Here is a 20,856-nt window from a genome sequence, read left to right as displayed (position 1 = left end):
CTTGATATGCCACACCTGTCTGGTGGATGGATTATTTTGGCAAAGAGATGCTCACTAACAGGGATGTAATACAATTTATAAGCTTTTTGTGCATATGGAAAATGTGTGGAATCTTATGTCAGCTCATGAAACATGGGATCAACACTTTACATGTTGCGTTTTATATTTGTGTTCAGTGTAATTCCAAGTCCTCATCTTTTCTTTAACCACTGATGAGTGAAGATGGGAGATTTATTTCCCCAATGCTCTATTTTCCACCATTTTGTTTTCTTCTATCAAATCCTCACACCGGTTATCAAAACAGTTCCATATCCTTCTTTTTACCCCACAGTCGTGCATCTTCAGTTAAAAAAGGCGCACCACAATATGTCCATTGTTTTCGAGAGCAAATCAACTGGAATGAATCTATATTTGTTTGTATTTCTCGTTTGTCTGTCTACACTACAGCAGGAAACAAGCATTTATTCTGCCAAGCCACAAGGCGGCGCAATGGGCGCATGTAACTATGGACCTTCAGATATCTGATTGAGATTTCTTTTACTAGCATGTTAGTTTAGGCAAAGGCAATCTAATTGTTTCGAAAACACACTGTATTGTTTTCTAAAGTATTAGCTAGGCCTGGTTTATTATAACTCGCCGTGTGCTTCACATTATAAACCCTACTCACTCTCTCGTCATCATGGACGAGGAATATTACGAGAGGAATATTGGAGACTGGGATGGTCCGGATGGCAATGTAAGCACAATCTTTAGCTACTGTATGTAGCCAGCTAGTGAATGTACAATGTCGCTAGTAATGGCAATGTAGCTAAAAATATATATTGTATCTACATTGTTGCAAGCTGTTGATTCATTGTTTGACAGAGCCAAATCGCGAATTTATATGGCGATAGCTTCAATGTTCTTTCCTTGGCTGAAGTGATGTGACTTTCATATAGCAGGACGACTATGTTGAAGGGGAGAATGATGGGAAAGTTCAGGAGGACTGCCTACAGAAGTTCTTCAGCAGAGATTACATCATGGAGCCTGCTGTATTCAACACCCTTAAAACGTAAACACACTATTGCGTGTTCCTGCCTAGTAACGTTAGTGTGTGAAGAGTCAAACCATTTCCTGCAGAGGCTTCTGTTTCCACAGATATTTTCAGGCTGGTGGCTCCCCTGAACACGTCATCCAGCTCCTGTCAGAGAACTACTCCACTGTGGCCCAGACTGTCAACCTGCTGGCAGAGTGGCTCTTCCAAAATCAAATCAAATCAAATTTATTTATATAGCCCTTCGTACATCAGCTGATATCTCAAAGTGCTGTACAGAAACCCAGCCTAAAACCCCAAACAGCAAACAATGCAGGTGTAAAAGCACGGTGGCTAGGAAAAACTCCCTAGAAAGGATGGGTAAACAACAATGGACTGGGCTACAAATGGCACCCTTTTCCCTATGCAGTGTACTACTTTTGATCAGTAATGTACTGCATGGGGAATAGTGTGCCATTTGGGACAAAACCCTGGACTCCACATACACTGAAAATGTTTTTTTTTTGTTCCTCTCACACTGTTTGAGACACATAGTGGAATGTATGATTTTTCAGACTGTGTATTGCAGGTGTAGATCCAGCTCAGGTGCAGGAACGGGTAGAGAATCACTTGAAGAGTCTGCTGACCAAGCACTTTGACCCCCAGAAGGCTGACTCCATCTTTACCGTGGAGGGAGAGGTAAGATATCAGTCGCCAGTGAAAGACAAACCACCAATGCTTTGCTGTGATCTGAATGATAGCTCAAAACTGGTGCACTCCTGCTTGCTTGCTGTTTTTTTTCACTCTTATTTCCTCTCCTAGAAAAAAAACTTGATTAATCATATACATTTTTTAAATTATCTCAGTTTCCCTCAGAGTATAGTAGAAACCCTATAGTATGCAGTGTATATAAACATCAATTTTTCAGGACCCTGTCTTTCAAAGATAATTTGTAAAAATCCAAAAAACTTCACGGATCTTCATTGTAAAGGGTTTAAACACTGTTTCCGATACTTGTCCAAGGAACCATAAAAAAATTATGAACATGCACCTGTGGAACGGTCGTTAAGACACTAACAGCTTACAGACAGTAGGCAATTAAGGTCACAGTTATGAAAACTTAGGACACTAAAGAGGCCTTTCTACTGACTCAGAAAAACACCAAAAGATGCCCAGGGTCCCTGCTCATCTGCGTGAACGTGCCTGAGGCATGCTGCAAGGAGGCATGAGGACTGCAGAGGGAAATAAAGGGAAATAAATTGCAATGTCCATACTGTGAGACGCCTGAGACAGGACGGTCAGTGGCAGACCACCTGCACAGGATCGGTACATCTGAACATCACACCCGTGGGACAGGTACAGGATGGCAACAACAACTGCCCGAGTTACACCAGGTCATCCTGACAGGACCCTCCAGCATGACAATGTCACCAGCCATACTGCTCGTTCTGTGTGTGATTTCCTGCAAGACAGGAATGTCAGTGTTCTGCCATGGCCAACGAAGAGCCCGGATCTGAATCCCATTGAGCAAGTCTGGGATCGGAGGGTGAGGGCTAGGGCCAATCCCCCCCAGAAATGTCTGGGAAGTTGCAGGTGCCTTGGTGGAAGAGTGGGGTAACATCTCACAGCAACAACTGGCAAATCTGGTGCAGTCCATGAGGAGGAGATGCACTGCAGTACTTAATGCAGCTGGTTGCCACACCACATACTGACTGTTAATTTAGATTTTGACCCCGTCCTTTGTTCAGGGACACATTATTCAATTTCTGTTAGTCACATGTCTGTGGAACTTGTTCAGTATATGTCTTATGTTCATGCAAATATTTACACGTTAAGTTTGCTGAAATAAACGCAGTTGACATTGAGAGGATGTTTCTTTTTTTACTGAGTTTAGTAACCCTGTCCTCTTGTTGGTTCAGACTCCTGCCTGGCTGGAACAGATGATCGCCCACACCACCTGGAGAGACCTTTTCCACAAGCTGGCCGAGGCCAACCCTGACTGTCTGATGCTCAACTTCACTGTCAAGGTACTGATGATTACCCAGCAGTTAAACCTCTTAGAGCTACCCCCCTACTTTTTTCAATTTCCGCCTGAAGACATACCCAAATCTAACTGCTTGTAGCTCAGCCACAGAACAAAGGATATGCATATTATTGGTACCATTTGAAAGAAAACACTCTGAAGTTTGTAAATGTGAATTGAATGTAGGAGAATATAACACAATAGATCTGGTTTAGATAATACAATGAAAAAAACATACGTTTTTTCTTTTTATTGTTGTATCATCTTTAAAATGAACAAGATAAAACAAACATTCAGATAGGATAATGGGGACAATTTCAGTGAAAAACATGAGGGCAACAATACTTGTGCAAAGTTTCAGAATGATAACTTCCTTAATGAGTGTGCAACATTACATTTATCATGAAGTCACCCAGGTGTCCCACACAAGTAGCCCAAATGTACCCAAGGGGCCAAATTGTTGAAGTTATACATTTTGAATGGAATAACTATATACAAAATACCAAAATGGTATTCTAACACCCCCACCCCCCACCCCAAAAATGGAGAAAAAACATGGAGAAAAAAATAATATACATTTACAAAATAACACTTTCAATATTTGGAAGAACCTCAGTCCTCTACACAATATTGTGCTGCTGATGCCATAGCACATCCATGCCTGCAGAAATACATTTGGGCAGATGAACACAACTTGTGGCAGGAGCAGGATGAACCAGCTTCAGTGGGGGATGGACACCTTGGCACTGAGGGTTCCCATTTGGAGTAAGTGTCACTGTGAAAGAAAATGTTTAGTTAGAATAGTTTCACATATGAGCCCTGTATTTTTTTAATTTATTTTTTGTAACCTTTTTATTTAACCAGGCAAGTCAGTTAAGAACAAATTCTTATTTTAAATGACGGCCTAGGAACAGTGGGTTAACTGCCTGTTCAGGGGCAGAACGACAGATTTGTACCTTGTCAGCTCGGGGATTTGAGCTTGCAACCTTCCGGTTAATAGCCCAACGCTCTAACCACTAGGCTACCCTTAAAATACAGTCAATCAACAAAACAGCATCATTGGTGCAAAATGATGTCATTACTTGTTGTCTTCAAATCGGTTTCTTTCAGTCAATACGTCCCACGAAATGACCCATCAGGTTTGGTTGTGTTACAAACAAACCAGTTGATTGCAATGAAACCAAACATGACTGAAAATGTCACGTTTAGTGTGTGTATTTACCTTGAATGTGTCGTCGAAAATGGAATGAGACGGAATTCACGACACAAGCGGTTCACAAAATGTTTCGTGTTCGGCTATACAAATGGATTTATCAAACAAAAGACCATTCATTGTCTAACAATGAGCATTGGGATTGCAAACAGAGGAAGATCGTCAAAGGTAAGCGATTTATTTTATTGCAGTTTGTGATTTTGTTACGCCTGTGCTGGTTGAAATATTTGTTTTTTTATGGGGCTCTATCCTCAGATAATCACATGGTATTCTTTCGCAGCAAATCCTTTTTTAAATCTGACAACGCAGTTGGATTAGCAAGATTCTAGGCTTTCGAAACATGTGAGACACTTGTATTTTCATGAATGTTTAATGACTATGTAGTGATCACTGTATGTTGTCGAATTTCATCCCGCTACCCGGTTCGGTGCGCAGAGAGGTTAAGAACTAACGTCGTTATGGGTCAAACGGTGTCATGTTCCTCCTCTCCTTGCTGATTTGTGTGTGTGTGTGTGTGTGTAGTGTGTGTAGTGTGTGTGTGTGTGTGTAGTGTGTGTGTGTGTAGTGTGTGTGTAGTGTGTGTGTGTGTGTGTGTGTGTCTCTCTCTTCAGCTCATCTCAGATGCCGGCTACCAGGGGAGATCACCAGTGTGTCCACGGCGTGCCAGCAGCTGGAGGTGTTCGCCAGGGTCCTGAGAACCTCTCTGGCCACACTGCTGGCTGGAGAAGACCCTGCCAGAGTTCACTGTGAGCCTCTAATCAGGTCCCCCCCTGTCCATATTCTATTCATTAGGATCTAAAAGGCAATACTGATTCTAGAGATCAGCACTCCTACTCTGAGACGCTTTGTGATTACCGGCCCTGGTGTTCCCAAGAATAAGATCTAGGCATATTTGTCATTCTCACTCAATACAAATCCTTGGTTTGATGATTTTGTAAATGTGATGTATTCAAGGTTTTGAATCATTTGAAAGTAGTACTTCAATCAGTATTTCACTTACCAATATGTAATTGCAGGACATTGGTACCACAACACAACATGTTGCAGGCTACCTGTCTTTTGGCATGAGTGTCTCTGTTTGTGTGGTTGGTTTGGAGCCGAACTGTTTTCTTCTCCTTTTCTGTGTTCCACAGAAGATGGTGTGTCACGGTAAGCACACTTACCCGTTTGCCCAGGCCATGATATCCATCATGTCTCAGGAGGAGCAGGGAGGGTCGGCCAGGAAGTACAGAAGTCTGCACATCAGAGGTATCCTGCCCTCTACACTATTTTGCCAGTATTGACTTACTTGACAAGCTTTTGGCTCCAATAAGGAGCATAGGCTGTTGATGCATGTCCTTCATCTTGGCAGTATTACATATGATTGAAGGAAATGCATTTAATTTATTTAAATTGATTACTGCGTTTTGTGAAAGGATGGTTGTATTATCTGTAAAAATCCAGTGTTACAATAAGTTTGAACATCGAGTGAGCAGCTTTGTGGAAAAGGCAGTCTACTGAAGTTATGCTCTCAACTGAATTGGTTGGATAGTAGTAAAATATTGATAGTGTTTGCCTTATCAGGTGTAGGATTTGATTGCCTCACCATACACTTCGGACTTTGTCCAGCTGTTCCTGCCGAACGACAGCGTCGCTGGAACCATTCGGACAGAAGGAGAACATGACCCTGTTGCGGAGTTCATAGGTCAATCTCTTATACCATCTTTTTCATGGCCCAAAAGTGTCTATATGGTTTAATATTTTCCTTTTGCTCAGTTATAGAATCTTAATTATATTTTTTCATTTTGCTCCGTTTCAGTCCACTGCAAAGCCAACTTCATCATGATGAACTGAGAATGACACTGGTTTGGTTTAACTTGACTGAGGATGTAGCGGGAAGACCAGGACCTTTTGGTTTTGAGCCAATCCCTGGATGTGTTCTGCTGAACGAGGACTGGAACATTGCCGATTTTGAGGCTGACCACTTGGGTGTAGACTTTCACCTGCAACTTTTTATTTTCAAATGTGGTGTAAACACATGACTCAGAATTAGGATGTTGTGTATTATTGCGTCTCTGGAGGTATGTGGAGAACTCGTGCATCTCCATTCATTTCACTGTAGTTTCCATTAGTATGAGCTAAAGTTTAGGTCTGTTAATATGTATGACTGACTGCTCAAAAGGTTTGGCCTTTTTCATGGTTGCCTTTTTCAATTTGACAAGAATCATGACACATCTTAGTTTTATTAGTTCCAGACGTAGCGACATCCACCATTCTGCAGCATTTATTTTGAGGTGGTTCAGAAAATGTATCAACTATTAAAACAATTTTCTGTAACAGGCCTGGATTCAAACAAATTGAACTGTGGAAACCGTCATGACGACAAGCATAAATTACCTTTAAGCTAAGTGCAGTGAGATGTCAGTCCATTTGTTTGAATCCTGGCCTTGCTTTCAGAATACTGAAATCATTCAGTTAAATTTGCATACAACAAAAGACAAGTGGCATCAGAATTGATCAAAGCTTTAACATTTACAGCCACAATTAATTCTTCCTAGCCTTTTGAGCTTAAGCTAAATTGCACCTAATATCAGCATTTGTACTTGTTCAAAAGACAAAGTACATAATGACTTGTTCAGTAACATTTTGTATAAGAAAGATCCGAAAGCACATCAACGCAACATTTTTTTTTAAATAACTTCCCTCTTCCTGATTTTACCATGGTACATTGTTACAATGTGGAAGTAGCCTGAGATTGTCAAAGAAAACTATAGATATACAATGCTGCCTATTCTTTGTAACAGCTTCAGGGGCCTCATTTATAAATGCTGCCTACATGCAAAAGTTGGCATTCATAAAAACTGAAAATGTGCTTACCTCCATGCAAACACACATTTTGTAGTGGTTGAAGTCTGGTATTCCAAGCAGGCAAGTTGGTATTTTGTGCAAATGGTGGATGACACACTTATTTAAAAAAATAAATGCAACCATTTGTTAGAAGAGCAAAAATGTATAGGTACACATTTAGTTTTGTGATCTTAAATAATTAGGAAATTATTTTCATAACCATTGCAGAATAAATTCCTCACCTTTTCTGGATGCTAGCCATACAACAAATTACCATCTCATTTAAAATGGGCCTAGTAAATATATAGCACATGCAATCCCATAGGCAGCGCAGTTTATAAGATATACTTCAATGTAAAAGCCTGGAACTGTCAGTAGCTTACCATAAATTAAAATGTTTGAGAGTAGACAAGACAACGTTTCAGATTTCACGGGAAGTTAAGCATATTTAGGTTGTTGGGGAAAGTTTATGCGAAACATTGAATTCAAACGTTCTACTGACAGGTCCACACACATGTGCCACTTTTTCCCTTTCAGAAACTGTCCTCTGCAAAATATTAAGATTCTGTCAACACCTCAAAACATTTGATCAAATTTGTGCTTTCTTTTAGAAACTGTGGCCTAATTCCAATAGTTCCAATTTATACAGCAAATAAATGGCATTATTGTCACCATAAAAAGGTGAATGAGGGCATTTTTCAGGCAGAGTTTTCACGCTCGTTCACGCGTGCAGTTTTAAAACCTCAATATTTTGATGAGGACAGATATTTAGTGTGAAATTTACACAACAGTTGGAGGCCCCAGGTGTTTAGAAGAAACATTGGTTGGTCCCACTCCCTGTTGTCTACATGTAGGTCTTGGGCACGATGGGATCTCCATACATGCAGTCTTCCTCCAATGCCAGGTTGTACTGACTGCCACTTCCTCCCTTGTAGGCACTGGTCACGATCCTCAGCCAGCCCTTCTCACCCTGGCAAGAAAACACATTTACTCAATCTGGCGTTTCAGCTAGATAAAGATGCTAGAACACACATGAACAATAGAAAGTGAAGTTTATGTAATAGTCAAGTTAATAAACTACAGGAACGGCTAAAGGCTGGGATTGGTAAATCTACAGTAGAGCATGAGGTTTTAAATTCTCTGCTGCAGCTAGTGTCATGAAAGATCACAACAGACTACCAGCTCGAATATAGCATGCATAGTGTTCATTCAATGAGGATGGAACAAGCTTCCCCATAACTTCCATCTTCCGGAAAAAAAACCTACCTCTTCACGATGCATCTTAATTAACCTCATAGCCCCGCCCCCCCACATAAAAAATGTAAACACCCGAGACTTTCACCAGCACTCACTTGTCTTAGCCCTGACTGTGGATAGCTACTTGATCTGTGGTCATATCACCTAGCTACCTTAAAATAAATGAACCAACTGTATATAAAATATTTTTAAAATATATTTATAAAAAATAAAAATCCCTCTGGATTACAGCGTCTGCTAAATGACTAAAATGTAAAAAATTTACCCATGGCTCTCCCCACGAGTTGCGGACGATCCAGAATTCCACACCGTTCTCATCCATGCCCCAGCCGGCAACAGATACAATGTGGTTGATGAAGGGCTCCTCAATGTACTCAGAGTACAGGCCTCCAGTGTAGGCGTCCAACTTGTCAGTGGCCATGATTCCACAGCTACCAAGGACAGAAAACAAAAACTTTAGTTAAAGCGAAACTAATTAGTCAGCACTTTTTTGTTTACGTTTTTGCAAGGACGTGAAAGGAAACAGAATGGACTAGCAGATTGGAAGTCTATGGGTAATACTAGTTAGCAACTTCCTTCAAACTACACACAGAGACAAAAACGGTCTCCACGAGTTCAGCTGACTCGAAGTACAGAATCAGTCAAAGGTTTGGAAACACCTAAAAAGTTATTAATTCCATGGTTCTCTTTTCTTTACTATTTTCTATATTGTAGAATAATAGTAAAGACATCAAAACTATGAAATGGCACCATGTAATAACCAAAAGTGTTCATCAAAATAGATTCTTCAAAAATAGAAAATATAAGTAGCCACTCTTTGCCTTGACAGCTTTGCACACTCTTGGCATTCTCTCACCCAGCTTCATGAGGCAGTCACCTGTAATGCATTTCAATTAAAAGGTGTGCCTTGTTAAAAGTTAATTTGTGGAATTTCTTTCCTCCTTCATGCATTTGAACCAATCAGTTGGGTTGTGACAAGGTTGGGGTAGTTTACAGAAGATAGGGCTATTTGGTAAAAGACCAAGTCCATATTATGTCAAGAACAGCTCAAAAATGCAAAGAGAAAATTACAGTCCATTACTTTAAAACATTAAGGTCAGTCAATCTGGAAAATTATGAACTTTGAGTTTCTTCTTCAAGTGCAGTCGCAAAAACGATTAAACGCTATGAAGAAACTGGCTCTCATGAGGACCGCCACAGGAAAGGAAGACCCAGAGTTGCCTCTACTGCAAAGGATAAGTTCATTAGAGAGTTACCAGCCTCAGAAATTGCAGCCCAAATAAATGCTTCACAGCACTCAAGTAAGACACATCAACAGTTCAGAGGAGAATGCGTCAATCAGGCCTTCATGGTCAAATTGCTGCAAAGAAACCACTACTAAAAAGGACACCAATAAGAAGACACTGGATTGGGCCAAGAAACATGAGCAAAGGACATTAGACTGGTGGAAATCAATCCTTTGGTTTGAGTCCAAATTTGAGATCTTTGGTTCCAACCGCCATGCCTTTGTAAGACTGCGTAACCAGATGATCTCCGCATGTGTGGTTCCCACCGTGAAGCATGGAGGTGGTGTGATGGTGCTTTGCTGGTGACAATGTCAGTGATTTATTTAGAATTCAAGGCACACTTAACCAGCATGGTTACCACAGCATTCTGTAGCGATACGCCATCCCATATGGTTTGCACTCAGTGGGACTATCATTTGTTTTTCAACAGGACAATGACACAACGCACCTCCAGGCTGTGTAAGGGCTATTTGACCAAGGAGAGTGATGAGTACTGCATCAGATAACCTGGCCTCTACAATCACCCAACCTCAACCCAATTGAGATGAGTTGGACCGCCAAGTGAAGGAAAAGCAGCCAACAAGTGCTCAGCATATGGGAACTCCTTCAAGACTGTTGGAAAAGCATTCTAGGTGAAGCTGGTTGAGAGAATGCCAAGAATGTGCAAAGCTGTCAAGGCAATGGGTGGCTACTTTGAAGAATCTAAAATATAGTTAGATTTGTTTAACACTTTTTTGGTTACTACATGATTCCATGTGTTATTTCATAGTTTTTATGTCTACAAGGTAGAAAATAGCACAAATACAAACCCTGTTACATATCAGATATGTGCCTATTTGATTGTGACTTGGCTTTACATCTTGTGCGAATCCATACACAGTCACTGTTAGGTGGGAGCTCATGAGAAGGGAAGCAGTCACCATGTTAACCCAGTCCAGTTACAAATTTCACCTTTATTTAACCAGGTAGGCCAGTTGAGAACAAGTTCTCATTTACAACTGCGACCTGGCCAAGATAAAGCAAAGCAGTGCGACAAAAACAAGAGTTAAACAAACGTACAGTCAATAACAAAATAAAAATCTACGTACAGTGTGTGCAAATGTAGTAAGATTAGGGAGGTAAAAGGAATAAATAGGCCACAGAGGCAAAATAATTACAATTTAGCATTAACACTGGAGTGATAGATGTGCAAGTAGAGATACTGGGGTGCAAAAGAGCAAAACAAATAATATGGGGATGAGGTAGTTGGGGGTGCCATTTACAGATGGGCTGTGTACAGGTACAGTGATCGGTAAGCTGCTCTGACAGCTGATGCTTAAAGTTAGAGAGGGAGACATGTCTCCAGCTTCAGTGATTCTTGCAATTCGTTCCAGTCATTGGCAGCAGTGCTACGGGTGGGAGTTGCTATGGTGACCAGTGAGCTGAGAAGGTGGGGCTTTACCTAGCAAAGACTTAGAGGACCTGGAGCCAGTGGGTTTGGCAAGAAATATGTAGCGAGGGCCAGCCAACGAGAGCATACAGGTCGTAGTGGTGGGTAGTATAAGGGGCTTTGGCGACAAAACGGAAGGCACTGTGATAGACTGTATCCAATTTGCTGAGTGTTGGAGGCTATTTTGTAAATGACATAGCCAAAGTCAAGGATCGGTAGGATTTTCAGTCTTATGTGGGTATGTTTGGCAACATGTGTGAAGGAGGCTTTGTTGCGAAATAGGAAGCAGATTCTAGATTTAATTTTGGATTAGAGATGCTTAATGTGAGTCTGGAAGGAGAATTTACAGTCTAGCCAGACACCTAGGTTTGTAGTTGTCCACATATTCTAAGTCAGAACCGTCCAGAGTAGTGATAATGGACGGGCGGGCAGAGAGATCGGTTGAAGAGCGTGCATTTAGTTTTGCTTGCATTTAAGAGCAGTTGGAGGCCACATAAGGAGAGTTGTATGGCATTGAAGCGTCTGGAGTTTAGTTAACACAGTGTCCAAAGAAGGGCCAGAAGTATACAGAATGGTGTCGTCTGCATAGAGGTGGATCAGAGAATCACCAGCAGCAAGAGCGACATCATTGATGTATACAGAGAAGAGAGTCAGCTCGAGAATTGAACCTTGTGGCACCCCCATAAAGACTGTCAGAAGTCCGGACAACAGGCCCTCCGATTTGACACACTGAACTCATTAGTAGTTGTTGAACAAGGCGAGGCAGTCATTTGTGAAACCAAGGTCGAAAGTCTTAGCCATGTCGATGAACACGTTGCACAGTATTGTCTCTTATCGATGGCGGTTATGATATTGTTTAGGACCTTGAGCGTGGCTGAGGTGCACCCATGACCAGCTCAGAAACCAGATTGCATAGTGGAGAAGGTACGGTGGGACTCGAAATGGTTGGTGATCTGTTTGTTAACTTGGCTTTCAAAGACTTTAGAAAGGAAGGGCAGGATGGATATAGGTCTGTAACAGTTTGGGTCTAGAGAGTCTCCCCCTTTGATAAGGGGGATGACCACGGCAGCTTTCCAATCTTTGGGGATCTCAGACAATACGAAACAGAGGTTGAACAGGCTAGTAATAGGGGTTGCAACATTTGCGGCGGAGAGATTTTCGAGAAGCGGGGGGGTGCAGAGCTATTGGCCGGGGTAGGGGTAGGCAGGTGGAATGCATGGCCAGCCGTAGAAAAATGCTTATTGAAATGATCTAGAGTAGATTTATCGGTGGTGACAGTGTTTCCGAGCCTCAGTGCAGTGGGCAGCTGGGAGGAGGTGCTCTTATTCTCCATGGAGTTTACAGTGTCCCAAAACTTTTTGGAATTAGTGTTGCAAGATTCCTGGTTGAAAAAGCTAGCCTTAGCTTTCCTAACTGAAAAGTTGCATATCGCAGGGGCTATTCAATGCTAGTGCAGTACGCCACAGGATGTTTTGTGCTGGTCAAGGGCAGTCAAGTCTGGGGTGTTTTAGGGAGCGTTTCACAGTGATGAGGGGTGGTCGTTTGACTGTAGACCCATTACGGACGCAGGCAATGAGGCAGTGATCGCTGAGATCCTGGTTGAAGACAGCAGAGATTCATTTAGAGGACAAGTTGGTCAGGAAGATATCCATGAGGGTGCCCGTGGTTACAAATTAATGTGGCACCCCATTCCCTACATAGTGTAACTTTGGTTATAGAAGTGTGTGTGTGTGTGGGGGGGGCACTAAGAGTAGTCTTTTCTGTAAAGTTTATATTTCTCCATTGGCCTATATAGAGACACACCCTATATGTTTGAAACACGCTGTTTAAATAAATGACTCAAGGAGCCAGAGAGCCTAACCAGAAGGAAAAAACCCAAACCCCCTCCTCCCACTGCTGGCCTGAAGTTGCAGGTAATGAGCTACACCGGCGGTCAGCAAACTCTTCCATTTGGAGTGCCAATTTGACAATTTCTACCAATCATGATTTTCATATGCACATTTTCATTCATAATCTTTACATCACAAAATCCTTGTCTATGGTTAATCTACATTCAATCTAAATGAGAAATATACAAATCTAAAAGTAACTTATTTCCATTGCTAGCTATTTAATAACCTACATAAAGCATAAACATTGCAGCCTGCAAGTAAGAAAATATCCTGACAAATATTCTATAAATCACATTGGCCATGGGTAGCCTAGTGGTTAGAGCGTTGGACTAGTAACCGGAAGGTTGCAAGTTCAAACCCCTGAGCTGACAAGGTACAAATCTGTCATTCTGGCCCTGAACAGGCAGTTAACCCACTGTTCCTAGGCAGTCATTGAAAATAAGAATTTGTTCTTAACTGACTTGCCGAGTTAAATCAAATAAAAATATTGTGTTGTGTACCATGACAGTTTAGTCTGCAGAGCGGTTTATACTGTATCAGTGTGAAAAGTAGGGGATCTGACAAATCAATAACATTACATTGCTATACTGACTAATAAAAACTCACATTGCGCTGTAAAAAAAAAACTGCAGAATATCAGTCTTCAATCATTTGGTTGCTGGTTTCATGATTTTATTCAGGTCTACTTTTTTTTTTAATTACATCAAGTGAGTGAACTAGTTGGCTAGCTCTAATGGTGCGTCAACTGACAAATTTGCCAAGTTAATTTACCTCTTGAAACGGGACACAAGGGACATTTCCATACACACAGCAGCTATTAGCAGAATCTATCTCATAGATCGCTAGAGTTGAACTCGTTGTGGTCTACTAGCTAGCTACTTTGTTTCTCTTCAAACAGAATTTCAGTCGAGATGAAACATTAGCTGACGTTACATTTCAGTTACACTACTAGCTCAGAACTGGGAATAAATACTTTTTTCTATTAAGTCAAACAGCAGTTATCTTGACAGCTACATCAGTCAAATAAAGAGCTGCCAGTTTCTGCTCTGACAACTGAGAAAAAGCACAACAAAGAGACAGGAGCTGTAGACAGCACCCCTCTGCTGGTCAGAAGCTTTGTCTTCACACTGCCTGTCTGCACACTCTGTGGTGTCGGAGACCAGCCCTAAAATCGAGACGGCTGAAACCTCCAAACAGCCTACCCGACCACTGAGGCATCCCTATGGTCCTCAAGCACACGTGCCGATTTTTGTATCACAGTGCATTGATAAAACTGGGGAGGGGACAAAATTGCAATTTCAGAACGTGAAAGTTGCACCCCTGCATTTGAGACACAGCCCATGTTGACCAGGTCCAGTTCCTAACCTGATAGGTCCTCCAGCGTAGATCTCAGCCATCATCTTCTCCCTCCCACTGATGGCGCCGAAGTCTCCGACCTTCCACAGGGTATAGTTCTGGATGATGTTACAGACCCCGAAAGTTGTGCAGGTTCCACACTGATTGAATGGTTTGCACTCTGCAAGACACAATATGGAGAACATTTTAAACCTGAGAAATTGTAAATGAACAGAATCTTAATTTGATGTGACAGAAATTCTTGTGATCATGTCATGGGAAAAAATGTAATGTACAACCAAGAAAAAAATATGTTCAGCTAGGAGTTCTTGAGGCCTTACTCTGGTCCTTGGCCTGGTAGTTGTTGCAGGTCTCGTCAGGGATGCCGTGTTTGTTGGCGTACTCCCACACCCCAGAGTGATCCCCTCCATGACAGGAGCCGGCCTCACCACAGTCCACCACATTCTGGACTGAAAGATAAGCAGAGGGCCAGGCTCCCTTTCGCTTGATGTTGATGCGATCTGACAAAGGAGAGCAAACCACCAACAACCAGTCCATTAATTCAGTACAGGTGACAGAATCTGCTCTTAGATGTTCACAAGTCAAACTTAGCAAGGACTACTCTAGAACTCCGAAGTCATGGTATTGTTATGATAAAAGGACAAAGGACTACTTGTATGAGCAAAGGAGGAACTACACTTTGCATTCTACAACAAACATGCTTTACAGGAACAAGATTTACAGCATAACCTGAATTACAGGAAACCATGAAGCTTTAACTGCACGTCAGCACATTCAGAGGTTGGCATTGCCACACCGCTTCACTGCCTCACCACTTCCCTGCCATACCACCCTGAATTTGAGTCAGTGGAGTGGGTCATGTGTTAAATGCCTAACAGACATGCATGTTTGAGCAATTATTACAATGTTTACTCCACCTTTGTTATAAAATTGTTTACAAGTGACTTTAATTTGGTACAAATCATCTTTATGACCATCTTGATGATGAATTACAAAGATGTGCAATACTGTACTTATAGTGAATCAGAGGTTTGAGACATCTGTGGCCAAATAATAGAATTTCACAATCTGATCATCCATTTGCTCCCTCCTGATGCAAGAGAGTCTGTAAAACTACCAAATAAATTGGATATGGTTTGTTCATTTCTATGAGCTGTACAGGTCGGACGACTGCGGAAAGGCGAACTTGAGGTTAAGCTACCTGCCATGGCGCTGGTGCTGCCGTGTGCCCAGCAGGAGCCACAGTATTGGGGGATGTGCTGATTGCGAGTGGTGCTGACGTAGTTGGTGCCGTTGATGTTCCTCCAGTCCCACGTCTTGGGGAGCTCATTGAGTTTCAAGAACTGGTGGGGTCTAGGCAACGTCCTGATGAAAGACATGACATCAGGGTACAAGGTTCTCTAGACAAAATTCTAATGTAGAGCAGCTAAAAACAGTCTCAGCAAGCATGACGGATAACAAAAATGCAGTGCGCACTTAAGGTCCCATACCATGACAGGACAATTCAAAACCTGACCAGGGGTGTAATCATTAGTCCAAACAGTTGCAAGTAAAACAAGTTTCAATTGGACAAATTTAGGTATATCCCTCCCAGTTTAGTGCAGTTTGCTTTCGTTTAAGAAACGTTTAGCAACAACAAAAAAAACAAAAAGAATAGGTGTAATGAATACACCCATGATCGAACTTGGCATATCTACCTCTCCATTCAAAGGTCAAGCACTCAAAAGCATCCACAGCACAATCATATTTTCAAAACTCAGAAGCCAAATAGCTACTACCGTTGAAAGGGCCATGCATGTTTCTGGAGACATGCAGTTGTCAAATTATATATTTGGAGAGGGCAGAATTTTGATCGCCCAACAGCAAAATGGGATGAAAAGCTTTAAAAGTCAGGTCCCAAACAATTTCTGCCCATGCTACTGGAGACCCAGTCATCTCCTTCCACTCACAGACATGTCAGAACTTTGCTACCTTGTTTCCACCCTCGGCTTTGATTGCTTCATTGATTTCAAACTTTGGATAGCCATGATATGCCTTTTCTGTAATAAACTGATTAACACTTGAGTCAAAATCACAGGGGGTAAAAATTCTGCACTTGAATATCGTTTAAAGAAGAAAGTTAAGTAGGAGCCTACCAATCAGCTAATTGTCATTATGGGACAATTCTGAAACCTGCAGGAACTTGGCAACATTTGAACCATTATTAAAACGTATGAAAGAATTACATGCAATAAACTCATACTCAGTTACTGACCAATGATCGAGTGCAGAATTTGCAGAAGCTGTTAAGAAGCTTTTTGAACCTAGACGGTGCTCCGGTACTGCTTGCCTGTGCGTTAGCAGAGAGAACAGTCGATGACTAGGGTGGCTGGTGTCTTTGGCAATTTTTAGGGCCTTCCTCTGACACCGCCTGGTATAGAGGTCCTGGATGGCAGGAAGCTTGTCCCCAGTGATGTACTGGGCCGTTTGCACTACCCTCTGTAGTGCCTTGCGGTCGGAGGCCGAGCAGTTGCAATACCAGGCAGTGATGCAACCAGTCTAGATACTCTCGATGGTGCAGCTGTAGAACCTTTTGAGGATCTCAGGACCCATGTCAAATCTCCTGATGGGGAATAGGCTTTGTCATGCCCTCTTCACAACTGTCTTGGTGTGTTCGGACCATGATAGTTTGTTGGTGATGAGGACATCTAGGAACTTGAAGCTCTCAACCTTCTCCACTGCAGCCCCATCGATGAGAATGGGGGCGTGCTCGGTCCTCCTCCTGTAGTTCACAATCATCTCCTTTGTCTTGATCATATTGAGGGAGAGGTTGTTATGCTGGCACCACACGGCCAGGTTTCTGACCTTCTCCCTATAGGCAGTCCAATAGTTGTCGGTGATCAGGCCTACCACAGTTGTGTCATCGACAAACTTAATGAACAGGCAGTTAACCCACTGTTCCTAGGCCGTCATTGAAAATAAGAATTTGTTCTTAACTGACTTGCCTGGTTAAATAGAGATAAAATAAAAATGGTATTGGAGTCGTGCCTGGCCATTCAGTCACGAGTGAATAGGGAGTACTGGAGGGGTCTGAGCACACACCCCTGGGGGGCCCCGGTGTTGAGGATCAGCATGGCAGATGTGTTGTTACCACCTGGGGGTGGCCTGTCAGGAGGTCCAGGATCCAGTTGCAGAGGGGGGTGTTTAGTACCAGGGTCCTTACTTTAGTGATGAGCTTTGAGGGTACTATGGTGCTGAACGCTGAGCTGTAGTCAATGAATAGCATTCTCACTTAGGTGTTCCTTTTGTCCAGGTGGGAAAGGGCAGTCTGGTGTGAAATAGAGATTGCATCATCTGTGGATCTGTTGGGCAGTATGCAAATTGAAGTGGGCCTAGGGTTTCTGGGATAATGGTGTTGATGGGATTTCCTGCCACCTGCAGTTATGGACTGTTTGCTTACAAATAATTAATTGACTGATCCCTCCTGATGACCCATATGGAATAATGTGATCCTTCCTTAACCCACAGGAAATCCCAGTTGACTACTTCAAAAATGGTTAAAGTCCTCAATGGCGCTACCCATGCTGAAACAAGCTTTTGGCACTCAGTCATCTGACATGCGCTGGCTGGCCACTGTACTTCCCATATCAGAGATGGTAGAGATTGTATGCTGTCAGAGTACACACACACACACACACACACACACACACACAAATGACTAATTATACAGTGTTGCGCAAGTACAAAATAAATGACCATCTTTAGACAGAGGGTGTTTTCACACTTTATTTAACTAGGCAAGTCAGTTAAGAACAAATTCTTATTTACAATGAGCCTAGGAACAGTGGGTTAACGGCCTTGTTCAGTGGCAGAACGACGTTTTTTTTATTTATTTTTTTTACTTGTCAGCTCAGGGTTTCGGTTCAGTCTAACCACTAGACTACCTGCCGCCCCACTCGGTCTCTTTCACACAACTTTTGTGAACTCGGAACCCGGTTCGCTGATTTTTTTGTGCAGTGTGAACACTCCAAGGGAACCCATCAAAAGAGTCCCCGAAACGAACTCGAGAGATGGTCCGAGTTCGGTTCACTTACGGCAATGCGAATACAAAGTCCCCCAGGTTCGCTTATCATTATTCCCGCACGAGACTGCTACAGCAACGTTTCCCTGCCATAACTCCTCACATTGGTGCCACAAAGGGGAGATGATGTAAAGGTTCACGCAACAAACGTGTGCTGTTTTTGATTTTTCATTTGCGATTGTCAATAATGCAGAGAAAAGCCTATAAATCAAATATTGCAAAGAGAGCTTCATAAGCTGTTTATTCTATTGTGGGGTTTGATTAGTGTGAGGAGTAAAAATATTTAGGGAGTACCACAACATACCACAACAAAATCAATTACAGCTCTTAAAAGGCGCAGTAACATACATCGGGTGTACACTTCAATTACAGCATGATTTAATCGAGTTATTTTCTGTTATTTATTCTGTTACCAATCATATTCACATGTTAATAGTATCTCATAACATTCATACATTTTAGTTATTTAGCAGACGCTCTTTTCCAAGAGCGACTTACAATTTCTGAGTTCATCTTAAGATCGCGCCGTGAAACAACAAGCCATCACAATCGTATCAAGTACATTTTCCCTCAAAGTATTCATCACTAAAGTCAGTGCAAGTGGGAAACGTGTTCCTTTAGGTATCATCTCTTAATTAAATGCAATATATTAGCTTCCAAAATGTAAGCAGGTATCAAGGTACATCATTCCGTCAAGGTCTGATGGAATGGCTTGTCCTGCACTTCGCAAAAACCCAGAGTGCATTGAATGAATGTTGGAAAAATATCTTGGTTCCTTTCTAAACATAGTGATGTGAATGCAAAGATGACTTGGACCACTAAATATTTGAATTGAACTGGCAAAATAGTTGAGTCCTCATTCAAAGGCAAGGGCAGAGTTATTTTGCTCTTTTCTTTTTACCCCAGATTTCATTTTTTAAATGACTGAGATCTGTTATTTTAAAGAGGACTGTGTGAAAACACCCTGATACAACTGGAAACAAAATCACTAGAACCATGTTGCAACAACTCTAGCTACTATTTTTAGCTGGAGAGCAAGCACTTAGACAGCAAACATATCAAATTAGCTGATAGAAGACAGCTAAAGTTACCTGACTCCATTGTGCTTGGTCAGCTTGGGTCGATAGCATGGCTGTTTCTCGTTAAAGTAGCGTCCAGCAAAGACACCAGACAACATAAACACAAACAACAACAGTGCTCGAGCCATGTTGGAAAAGATCAGTCATATGACTTCCTAGGAACGTTTATTTTTATGGTTTCACCCGAGGGTCAACCTGAACAGGGCGCAGGCGCAGCGCAGACTGTGTCAAAAGTATTATACTTCCCTGTCATTGATTACCTGTTTTACAGACAGGATGATATGATTCTCACTGCGCAGTTCGACCTATGTGCATAACCACATAGCAAATTTCATCCCATGATTAGTGACTCACTACATACAGTATAACAGGAAAAGCTGAATTTATTTTGTTTTACAGACGTTGCACCTTCTAATTAATGAATAAACCAACCAACTGAACCCACTGCTGCCCGTTAAAGCAATAATCTTTAGCTGCTACGTCCGTTTGCGGACTTAATGATATATACCCATTGATAAACCCAATCATAAAAGCTTGTTTTACTCCAATGTGTGTAAAAAAAAATTTAAACAAACACTATTGATAGCCTCAAAACATAGTTAAAGCTACAATGTGTTACTTTTTGGGCGACCAGACAAAATTCACATAGAAATATGTAAGTTACAAATCTTTCATTCTCATTGAAAGCAAGTCTAAGAAGCAGTAGACCTGTTGTTTGTGCGTTATTTTTATGCTTTCCAGTCTCTCTTACTTTCAATTTGTTCACCAGCTTCAAACAGTTGAAAATACAATATTTTGGGATATGGAAAATATATTTCACAGTGGCTTAGATGGTATAATGATTCTCTACATCAGTGATCATCAACAAGATCCAGCCGGGGGGCGGAACATAATTACAAGTAATTTGTAGACTGCAAATTGACCGCAAGAAGCCCAAAACAGATGTTTGACTAAAACAATCATTTCAAATCTAGCTTACGTTTGTATACGATCACGTATCTATTATGCGTAGAAACACTTGTAACAGATTTCTTAAATTAATATCACTTGGAACTAATTTTCTGGTGTTATTCAAATCAAATCAAATGTATTTATAAAGCCCTTCTTACATCAGCTGATATCTCAAAGTGCTGTACAGAAACCCAGCCTAAAACCCCAAACAGCAAGCAATGCAGGTGTAGAAGCACGGTGGCTAGGAAAAACTCCCTAGAAAGGCCAAAACCAAGGAAGAAACCTAGAGAGGAACCAGGCTATGAGGGGTGGCCAGTCCTCTTCTGGCTGTGCCGGGTGGAGATTATAACAGAACATGGCCAAGATGTTCAAATGTTCATAAATGACCAGCATGGTCCAATAATAATAAGGCAGAACAGTTGAAACTGGAGCAGCAGCACGGCCAGGTGGACTGGGGACAGCAAGGAGTCAT

At 41.8% G+C, this 20,856-nt stretch overlaps 1 protein-coding gene and 1 pseudogene across 2 annotated transcripts; one reads left to right on the top strand and one right to left on the bottom strand.

The window, feature by feature from the left end:
• The first annotated feature begins 477 nt into the window (after window positions 1-477).
• On the top strand, window positions 478-7,119 carry LOC118400406 (negative elongation factor D-like; annotated as a pseudogene). Its single transcript, XR_008074404.1, has 9 exons — window positions 478-736; window positions 942-1,051; window positions 1,138-1,244; window positions 1,590-1,711; window positions 2,932-3,039; window positions 4,860-4,994; window positions 5,382-5,496; window positions 5,812-5,932; window positions 6,047-7,119. The product of XR_008074404.1 is annotated as a negative elongation factor D-like (transcript).
• Window positions 6,452-19,614, bottom strand: LOC118400404 (cathepsin Z-like). The gene is made up of 6 exons (XM_035797252.2): window positions 19,446-19,614; window positions 15,496-15,659; window positions 14,615-14,794; window positions 14,304-14,454; window positions 8,597-8,762; window positions 6,452-8,044 (listed from the first exon to the last, which is right to left on the bottom strand). Exons 1-6 carry the CDS (start codon window positions 19,559-19,561, stop codon window positions 7,919-7,921), a joined length of 903 nt encoding a protein of 300 aa, XP_035653145.1. The 5' UTR covers window positions 19,562-19,614; the 3' UTR covers window positions 6,452-7,918.
• Window positions 19,615-20,856: the final 1,242 nt, after the last annotated feature.

This window comes from Oncorhynchus keta, chromosome 21 (assembly GCF_023373465.1).
Source record: "Oncorhynchus keta strain PuntledgeMale-10-30-2019 chromosome 21, Oket_V2, whole genome shotgun sequence".
Taxonomy (NCBI): domain Eukaryota; kingdom Metazoa; phylum Chordata; class Actinopteri; order Salmoniformes; family Salmonidae; genus Oncorhynchus; species Oncorhynchus keta.
This window is presented reverse-complemented; position numbering and strand designations above follow the sequence as displayed.

Bases quoted from the DNA above. Each gene is read 5' to 3' on its own strand.
- LOC118400404 (XM_035797252.2), bottom strand. From the start codon at position 19,561: ATGGCTCGAGCACTGTTGTTGTTTGTGTTTATGTTGTCTGGTGTCTTT. The intron at 14,795-15,495 runs GTAGCTTAACCT...CTCCTTTGTCAG, and splicing joins CAGCACCAGCGCCATGGCAG to ATCGCATCAACATCAAGCGA. The intron at 8,763-14,303 runs GTTAGGAACTGG...TGTCCTTGGTAG, and splicing joins TACGCTGGAGGACCTATCAG to CTGTGGAATCATGGCCACTG.